At 42.7% G+C, this 10,558-nt stretch overlaps 1 protein-coding gene across 1 annotated transcript in view; it reads left to right on the forward strand.

Annotated features, from left to right (window-relative positions):
• Positions 1–10,558, forward strand: part of mdga1 (MAM domain containing glycosylphosphatidylinositol anchor 1) — a 232,265-nt gene that overhangs the window by 147,022 nt on the left and 74,685 nt on the right. Inside the window, exons 9-10 of the mRNA XM_016533562.1 lie at positions 1,041–1,094; positions 5,683–6,012. Of these exons, the coding sequence (XP_016389048.1) occupies positions 1,041–1,094; positions 5,683–6,012 (384 nt within the window). The remainder of the gene's footprint in view (positions 1–1,040; positions 1,095–5,682; positions 6,013–10,558) is intronic.

Genomic DNA, 10,558 nt, shown 5'->3' on the forward strand with positions numbered 1-10,558 from the left:
GGGGTGTGGTTTGACAATAACATGTTTTTGTGATCTGTGGTAATGAGTTATACAGTTACAGGAACTATCTAAGGTTTGAGGATAAATGATCAGCAGTTGCTGAGGCCAGATCAGCTGACAGCACACTTTGGCTTTAAAAGAGGGATTCGTTGAAGGAGATACTGTAAAAGGTCTGCCAAGGGACTTGAGTTATGTGTCATGTTCAGAATAGCTGTTAGTTCTTTACCCAGAAGCAGTGAAGAGGTGATTTCTCATGAAATGTTATTATTGATCAATGGTAGTATTGACCCTCTTGTAGAAACACTTTTAGCTTCACATGTGTTCACATGTTGAAGCAAGACCACCTGCACTTCCCTTGTTCTGCTCTATTCTGTAAATGCAAGTGTAGCGTCTGGACCAATCAGACACACCATTTTTCATTTGATTTAACAAATCAATTATTCATTAGATTAACAAACGTTCACAGACCCCTCACCCAATAAACATACTGGGTGCCAAGTTGTCTGTGAACAAGGCCCAGGACCCTGGTTACCATGGCAACCCTGACACCAGATACATTTACGACCTAATGGAATGTGAGTAGGGAAAATCACTGCATGTTCCATAGGAAGAGGCACAATGCACAGTAGAAATTGACTTTTCTACTAATTAATTCATAGGAAAACCTTTCTTTGAATGAACACCCATATCCTTCAGGTCATTGTGTATGTTGTCTTTGATATTTTTAGACTATTTTATGCATGCTTATGATGGAACCACTCATTCCTGTCATCTTGCCTATATGTAATGTAATTTAGTATCTATGAATTCGCCTTCTGATGATCTAAACGAGCGTGTATATTATATGTTGGTACATAGGCAATATATTAGTGTCCTGAGAATCTTTAGTAATTTCGATTCAAGTTCCATTTGCAAATTACCATGCCCTCACACAAAGGGTCGTAAAACCCTCCAGCAATTGCCACCTCCCGCTTGGAATTTCAGCCTTTCTCATTGGACAAGCCCATCTTGAGAGAAGCGTGAATCTTCTCAGACCTTAGCCGTCAACAATGTGGGAAACCCTGCGAGAAGAACCGTCAACTTCATTGTGAGAAGTAAGTGTACACGCTTTTACACATGTACTGACATTTGAATTTGAATGTAAGGAAGTAGAATTCAAACGCATTGGAAATTCATCCCACTTTAAAGGGCACCTATTATGCAAAATTCACTTTCACATGTTGCTTGGACATAAATGTGTGTTGGCAGTGTGTGTACACAACCACCCTATAATGATAAAAATCCACCCGCTCCTTTTTTTAAAATCTCCATATATCAATAGCAGCGTCTTAGAGCAAGCCGATCACAGAATCCGTAAAGTGTGACATCACAATTTACCAGCCCCACCCACGATTGTTGATTGACACACAATGTTTATCTTCACGCTAGAGCATTTAGCAAGCAGCATTCAAGTAAGAAATGTCTTCTTATTACGACTATAGACGTTATTCAGTCCAGAGCAGTAAGTGATTCTCTGCTTTCATTTTATTCTTTGGGTCATATTAATAGCATAGGCAGCAGCAGTATAGGTACAGTATATTATGCTGATGTCACTTAATACACAGATCTAATAAATGCGATTTCTTTTCCAGATGTTTACTTCACAACCATAACCAACTGTGTTTTTGTAGCTTAAGCGTGTTTTAAACATAAACTCGTGTGTGAAAGAGAACTTAGTACTCACATGCCGTGTGCAGCCACTTTCTATATGTGTGTTATGGATGTTTGCGCTCAGAAAACCGTCTATCAGAAGTTTAAACTAATATGGCTTTAAAACGCATGATTTCAGCACGATAGACATGATAATCAAACCCAAACAGATGTTTTTTTTAGCAGTTACGAGCTGTAAAGGCACTTCTCTATTCTGGAAAAGAGGGCAAGGAGCAGCAGCTCATTTGCATTTAAAGAGACATGCTCTAATACAGCGTGTTTCTGCTTCCACTCAAAATAGGCATTTTCAAAATGGTATAATAAATGATCTGTGGGGTATTTTGAGCTGAAACTTCACAGACATATTCTGGGGACACCTGAGACTTATATTACATATTGTAAAAAGGGGCATAATAGGTGCACTTTAACTAGAATAGCAAAGTTTGTCAGGACAAGCTGTGAAGGATGGATGGATGGACAGATGAACAGATGGATAGATAGATAGATGGATAGACATAAAGGTGGGTGGATGGACGGACGGACAGACAGAGTGATAGATAGATGGATAGACAGAGATAGATAGAAAGACAGACAGATGGACTGATAGATGGATAGACATACAAATAGACATGAAGGTTTATGGATAGATGGATAGACAGACAGATGGATAGACATAAAGGTGGGTGGCTGGATGGATGGACAGACAGACAGCGAGAGATAGATGGATAGACAGACAGACAGACGGATTAATAGATGGATAGACATGCGAATAGACATGAAGGCGGATGGATGAACAGATGGACGGACGGATAGATAGATAGATAGATAGACAGACATGAAGGTGGATGGATGGACAGACAAGATGGATGGTTGGATAGATAGATAGATAGATAGATAGATAGATAGATAAACATGAAGGTGGATGGATGGATAGACAAGATGGATGGATGGACGGATAGATAGATAGATAGATAGATAGATAGATATGAAGGTGGATGGATGGATAGACGGATGGATGGATGGATGGACGGACGGACGGACAGAAGGACGGATAGATAGATAGATAGATAGATAGATGAGTGGATGGACGGACGGACGGATGGACAGACAGAGTGATAGATAGATGGATAGACAGATAGATAGAAAGACAGACGGATTAATAGATGGATATACATACGAACAGACATGAAGGCAGATGGATGAACAGATGGATGGATGGATGGACGGACGGACGGACGGACGGACGGATAGATAGATAGATAGATAGACAGACAGACAGACAGACAGATAGATAGATAGATAGATGGATGGAGGGACAGACAGAGTGATAGATAAATGGATAGACAGAGATAGATAGAAAGACAGATGAATTGATAGATGGATAGACATACAAATAGACATGAAGGTTTATGGATGGATGGATGGACAGACAGATGGATAGATAGATGGATAGACATAAAGGTGGGTGGCTGGATGGATGGACAGACAGACAGTGATAGATAGATAGATAGATAGATAGATAGATAGATGATGGATGGATGGATGGATAGATGGATGGACGGACAGACAGACAGAGCGATATATAGATGGATAGACAGAGATAGATAAAAAGACAGATGGATGGATTGATAGATGGATAGACATACAAATAGACATGAAGGTTTATGGATGGATGGATAGACAGACAGATGGATAGATAGATGGATAGACATAAAGGTGGGTGGGTGGCTGGATGGATGGACAGACAGACAGACAGTGATAGATAGATGGATAGACAGACAGACAAACGGATTAAAAGATGGATAGACATACGAATAGACATGAAGGCGTATGGATGGACAAATGGATGGATGGACAGACAGATAGACAGATAGATAGATAGATAGATAGATAGACATGAAGGTGGATGGATGGATGGATGGATGGAAAGACAGATGACAGACAGACAGATGTTGGATGGATGAACAGACGGAAAGATAGATGGTTAGACATACAAATAGACATAAAGGTGGATAAATGGATGGTTAGAACATTTATGGACCAACATGGAAGAAAACTCTATTTCCAGAATGCACTAGCTCAGTTGAATTTTATTGAATTACAACTCTTCTTTCTGTTCTTCTATTTCTAATTACAATTTCACTTCCTGTAGGGTATGGCCAATTCAATTTACACTCGTGATGTAAAAAGGAACCAATTCAGTTCTGAATTTTACGCAACTCTGGTTTGAAACCAGTCTTTATTTCTGCAGTTCTGTTGGGTGGCACAGAAATCACTTCACCTTTAATGGCTGAAATATTAGTAACATCTCAAGCCATCAGATTCAATTTAAGTTTACATATCCCTCCAACCACTTGATTGACATGCATTTGAATGAGTTATGACTTCCTGTCTGTCCCGCGCTTAGCACAAAAATTGCAGAGCCAGATTTCTTCATATGTATGCGTGGGAGCGTGTGTTTATGTGGCGTGAGCGTGAGTTAGCGGTTGAACTGTAATTAGCTCTCTTGGCAGTGTGTGATCGTGTCAAACTCCTCAAGCCGAGCGGGTGATTCAGGAACGGCTGCCATAACGCCTGCCGTTTATCAGGGCCTGGAGCTATTCTTAGCCTCTTTAATCATTTTTATTTACTTCAATTAATTTGAGAGGAATGGAAGTAATTAGCAGTAGAAGCGTCTTATTTCGGAATGCGCGCTGGATCCGTCTCTGTTGATGGTAATGAGCTCGCTTTGTGTCAAACGCACACGCAGGTGCCACGGACGCCTGAGCGCAGCCAATCATCCAGGTAAGGCAGCCGTCTGTTGATATGCGGGGCGCTGAACATATGGCGCTAAACTTTCTGTCTCCACCTGCAGGGTCGTTTTTCATACTGTCAGAGCATAAACACATGGCTAAGCTGTTATAGTTATGAATTGTGCATCAGTACTAACACATTAAAGCAGTAGGGCTGTGGGGGGGTTATGGATGCTCTAAGCGTCTTCAGCTGTGTTCATGATACTGCCTTTAATTTCATTATTTTCATCCTAAAAAGCCGTTTCAACCGAGTCATTACTTTTATCGTGTAAATTGTGCTTTTTTCCACATGATTAAAGCCATTGTTTGAAGTAAAGCATGAGATGGTTTCATGTACAGTACAGTGACGAAGCAGTGCACTGGAAAGCAGGACTCTATTAATGTTCCTCAAAAATGGGCTTTGTTCTAAACCTAAATTTTAAACATTTTCAAAATATTTATTTTGAATATTTTGTTGATTTTTAAAATATTTTTTCAATTATTGTTTATCATTTCCTGCCTTTTTAAAATTATTATTATTATTATTGTTATTATTATTATTATTATTATTATTATACTACAGCTGTGGCTTGCATTTAAACTGCACCCACAGGTTTTTGCATATTTTATCACAAATTTCATAATGCATTTAGCTACTAAAAGGGGCATAGTATCCTGTTGGCAAGACCAATAAAAAATGTGATTAATTCTGCAGACTTTCATACATTTTTTCCCCTAGAAAATGTGAAAAACAGTGTTATTTAAATACTATTATATATGTATTTATTAATATTTTAAATTAGGTTTTATTTTTCATATTTTTATTTATTTTAGTTTAAGTTTTAGTAATTTTTCTTATGTGCGTTTGTCATTTTTATTCGTTTTTTAAAATACATATATTTTTTTACTATATAGCTTTAATGCATTTTAATTTCCATTTTAGTTTTAGCAATTTTAATACTTAAACTTATTTAAGTTAGGTAGAAAAAGCTACATTTGAAACATTCAATTAAGTTTTTAACATTTTTTTTGGTCTAATATTTACATTTTATTTAATTTCAGGCATATTTCAGTTATTGATTTTGAACAGTTTTAGTTATCAATACAAATAAAGGTGAATAAATGTGAATAAAGTATTGATAGTTCTAGGATTGGGTTTAGTCATAACCTAAATGCTTCTTCCACCGTGATCACCATGTCATCCTTTCTCTCTCTCCGTTAGCCATGAAGAACTTAACGTTCCAGATCACGCCGGACTCCAACAAAGACAGCGAGAGCATACAAATGGGTCGAGACCTCAAACTTTCCTGCCACGTTGACGCCCAGCCTCAGGACAAGGTGAACTACACCTGGTACAAGAACGGAGCTCTCATCTACCCCACTGACAGCCTCATCGTGCTGCGCAGCGACCCAGACATGCCGCCCGGTACCAGCAGCCTGGAAATTGTGGACATGAAGTTCAGAGATCAGGCCACCTACAGCTGCGTAGCGAACTTCCCTGGGAGCAGCGTTCCTGAACTGCGAGTGGACGTGAACATCACGCAGAGCAGCGGTGAGACACTGATTGTAATACTATTTATCTATCTATCTATCTTATCTATCGTTCTATCGTTCTATATATCGTTCTATCTTTTGTTCTATTATTCTATCTATTGTTCTACCGTTCTCTCTATCGTTCTATCTATTGATCAGTCGATCATTATATAATTCTATCTATCGTTCTATCTGTCTAATTCTCTGTCAGACTACTCACCTTAGCAACTACAAGTTCCCTATCTGTCGGTCACTACGAGTTATGTTGTGATGACATAGGGGGTTTACTTCAGAGCCCCAATATGCTCTGACTTTCAGAGAAAAGGCAATGAATTTTGGCTAGTGGATTTTACATACCTGAGCCACTCCCCGTGCATAGGGGTATAAATAGGTGACAGGTGCATCCACTCATCAGATTTTTGCTTCGGAGCCGAGTGGGTGAATGATTTCTTCTCCACAAAGCCTTTTCGTTCTGACTGGAAGAAAGAAGCTGTTCCTGGTTGGTGTGACGGCACAAACAGCGGTGTCCCTTTTGATTCAGCAATTCCCCTGGGTGCTTCAACTAAAAAGAGCAGTTTCTCATCACGGATGGCTCTTTTTAAAGATGCCGTTCCGTCTGTGTTGTCTTGGTTGCAGTCGTTACCTGTCCTCTGTCAACGGCCACGAGCGTTGCCTTCAGTGTCTGGGCATCCAACATGCTGAAGCTGCGTTTGTGGATGACTCATGCGTTCATTGCAAGTGTATGAACATGGCTTAGCTGCGATCTCGCCTCTCTGTCCTCATGGGGAACGGAGCGGCACCCTCTGTCTCAACTCGTCCCGGTTTCCCTGTCACGAGCAGGGGACCGCCGGCTAGAACTCTGGGAGATCTGAGGGTCACAGTGAGAGCTTCTCCGCCGGGCGGACCTCTCACTCCTCCCGCAGCGAATGTCCCATGCGGCTCCCGAGTGATTCCGCTGGCCCAGCATGTGACGGTCCCAGCATTTCATTCGGTGCGCCGTCGGAGGATTGGATGTCGATCGCTGCATCGGGGGATGGGCTATCGCCTTCCGAGGATGAAGATTCGGCGTGGCTGCCCCCCTTGGGTGTTGAATCGGACCCGGAAGTGACGGCCGTGCTTCCCGGGCAGCCGCGAGTATTGGGCTGGAGGTGTGCACGCCTCCCAGTCCCGCCTTCTTGTGGCTGGATGATTGGTTTCTCGGCCAATCTCTCTCGCGGCCAAACCTTACGGTGCTGCGGGCCAGGCCGCCTCTGCCCTGCATGCCATGGCTATCCTGCAGGTCCACCAAGCCAAGGCACTCAAACAAATGCACGAGGGTAGTTCCGACCCGGGGTTGATGCAGGAACTGCGCACGGCGACTGACTTCACCCTCCGGGCAACGAAAGTCACGGGAAGGCGATGTCCACACTTGTGGCCCAAGAGCGTCATCTTTGGCTTAACCTCCCTGAGATGAGAGATGTTGACAAAGTGCGCTTTCTTGACGCTCCCATCTCGCAGGTTGGCCTATTCGGCGATGCTGTCGAAGACTTTGCCCAGCAGTTTTCGGCAGTGAAGAGACAGACTGAGGCCATCCAGCACATCTTGCCCCGGCGTGATCCTCCAGGTGCCACCGCTCCACCGGTGGCCGCTCCTCAGCCTGCTCGTCGCTGAGGGCGCCCCCCTGCATCCTCGAGAGTGCCTCCGCCCCATGCTGAGCCACCATCGAGGCGGGTGCGTTGAGCCTCTCGGAGGACTGCGGCGCCCTCCGTGTCCCAGCCGGCCGCTAAGTCCTCTAAAAAAAACCACAAAGCGGCCCTGACAATGGCAACCCGGAGATGTAGGAAGCTGCTCTTTTTCAGGAGATGGCGAGAATAGCGCCACTCCTTCCCCCAGATGAGGGCCGGGTGGAGAATCCTTTGTTCCGTTTTGTTTCTGTTCCGTTTGGTACCCACATTGCGAGCGCCTTTTGCTCCTCCAGTAAGTTCCCCGGATGGCGAACCCTGGTTGACTATCCACCAGCATCCCCGGCAGTCAGACTGGGCGGAGCAGTCTGACGCCAGGCCCAGTATCGGTGTTAGCTTGCCCGGGTTTCCGGTCAGCCCCTTTACTGGGCTAGGTGTCCATATGGCTTGATTCCCTGCAGGCGATTCCATATGTGTATTCTTCCACGGTAAGGTTTCCCTCTCGGTGAACCCGTGTCTTCCCTTTGACAGACCACTCTGTCAGTCTCTGCTGGCAGCCGTTCTTCCCTACTCCTAGGTAGGACCTGCCTCAGAGACCCATTTCATATGTAGCACTGCCCCAGGCTTGGGTCAGTCCATATCAGCGTCTCCACATGATACCTCCCTATGGGCAGGATGTGGTCTCCATAGCGCCCTTCTCCGGAAGGCTCGCTTCACCATCGTTACTGCCAAGCTGTAAACAACAAACAGGAAAGGCGTGAGGCGCCTTTCAAGAAGGTCGAAATCCCTTCACTTAAGAAAATATTTTCTGTGGTAGGAACAGCGGCTTGGCTATCTCCAGCAGCGATGTACTCACCTTTTGGTCCCTGCGGGCGCCAAGGTCAGCGAATTTGCTCTGGGGCGTTGGGAAGGTTACAACCTTTGCGTAGCATTTGTCTGATTCGGCTGCTTGTCAACATTTGCAGCGCTACTGGGTTGTGACGGGGTTCAGGTTGTGGTGCTTTCCATGGACCCCCTATGTCATCACGACATAACTCGCAGTGACCGACAGATAGGAAACGTCTTGGTTATGTACGTAACCCTCGTTCTCTGATGGAGGGAATGGAGACGTTATGTCCCCATGCCAAAACCTTGAACCATCACTGGTTGCCAGGGACACGTTCTCGGCTCCTCAGCGTAAAACCTGATGAGTGGATGCACCTGTCGCCTGTTTATACCCGTATGCACGAGGAATGGCTCAGGTATGCAAGATCCACTAGCCAAAATTCATTGGCGTTTTCTCTGAAAGTCAGAGTGGATTGGTGCTCTCAAGTAAACCCCCTATGTCGTCACGACATAACCTCCATCAGGGAACGAGGGTTACGTACGTAACCGAGACGTTTTCAAATTCAAATTTCACATTCAGAGTTTATCTTGACAAATGCTTATATTCCAGTTGTCAGATTCTTTTTTAAAAATCCAGCATTGTGAATTATGCTGGATGCAGAGTGTTATGGTCCGATAATAGCAAGAATTTAATTGAAAAAAGACTCTCTCAACATTAATTTTTTAAAATGAAATAAAAATGACCTCTTGTGCCATCTTTAAAGATTTTTTTTAACAACAACAGAAAGAAACCACTATTTAGCACAAATGTTTTCTCATATATAGGGTTTTTTTGTACAACATGATGTTTATTAAAGGCATAATATGGAAGTTTTCATCGCTAGAGGGCACATATTCAAAACAAACAAGAAACAAAGGCGTAGTTTGATGACACCGTGACTGAGTGTGGAATTATGGGAGTTGTCGTCTTCATCCCCACAGCCGATGCAATCCGACGGGACTCGGGCAGAAATCATGTTAATTGATGAGCTAATGTATTAAAGACTGACTAAGGTCACTGTAGTACAGTGGTGGAAATAGTACTGAAACTTTGTACTGTTACATTGCTGAAATAATACTCAATTACAAGTAAAAGTACTGGTGCCAAAACAGTACTTAAGTAAAAGTACAAAGTACTCTTCTCAAAAACTACTCAGAGTACTAGTTACTAGTTACTTTTTAGCCGGCGATATTTAATGAATTACCAAAAAAACATTCATTCATATCAAAGATCTATGTGGATAAGCTACTTAGAACAAAACCTACTTTTATTTTATTGACAAAGTATGTGAATTAGTGGTCATAATACAGGAATTTCTAACTTCAATACCTTGATAAATATCAATAGTAAAGTACCCATGAATCGGAAGTTGCAACTGACTTCAGTGTTATGATGTATTTCCAAGTGAAAGGTTATGGCTAGAAGGGATACAGCTCCGACAGTTAATAAAAAACGTCTACACCTACACCTACCCCAACCCTAAACCTACCCCTTACAATAATGCAAAAAATATTAATTATTGTTGTACAGTGTGACAAAAATTACACTGTATTGATGTGCGCATGCCCAGTAGCGCCATATGTATCCCTTCTAGCCTTAACCCAAGTGAAACAGAATATTGAATAAAGGGTGAGGCTTTATTGTGGTGCACCTCCACTCCACCTCTTGCTCATAGCAGATTCACAGTTGGTTAGTGGTTAAGAATATCTGCTACGTTGTTACGTCTGACATCACGCTTCAATGCCTCTGGGTCCTAACTCTCAGCCAGACGCCCCAAGAAAACACCAAACTGTGCTAATATATACCCAGGATGTCATGTAATACTGAAAAAATTATAACCCCTTTATCTCCATACTGAAATCCCAGATGGCCAGACAGTGATTCAGCTAAAAAATTAGTGTCTGAGACACTGTGAGCACGGAGACTGTAGTGTGCACAGCAATTTTTTAAATGCTTAGCTTAAATATGTAATATTAATTAAATAGTGCTCATAAATGGCTGCTGAGATAGTATTCTCAAGTGAAATGAGTAGAGGCATG

This window comes from Sinocyclocheilus rhinocerous, unplaced genomic scaffold (assembly GCF_001515625.1).
Source record: "Sinocyclocheilus rhinocerous isolate Xijiao unplaced genomic scaffold, SAMN03320098_v1.1 scaffold304, whole genome shotgun sequence".
NCBI classification, from domain to species: domain Eukaryota; kingdom Metazoa; phylum Chordata; class Actinopteri; order Cypriniformes; family Cyprinidae; genus Sinocyclocheilus; species Sinocyclocheilus rhinocerous.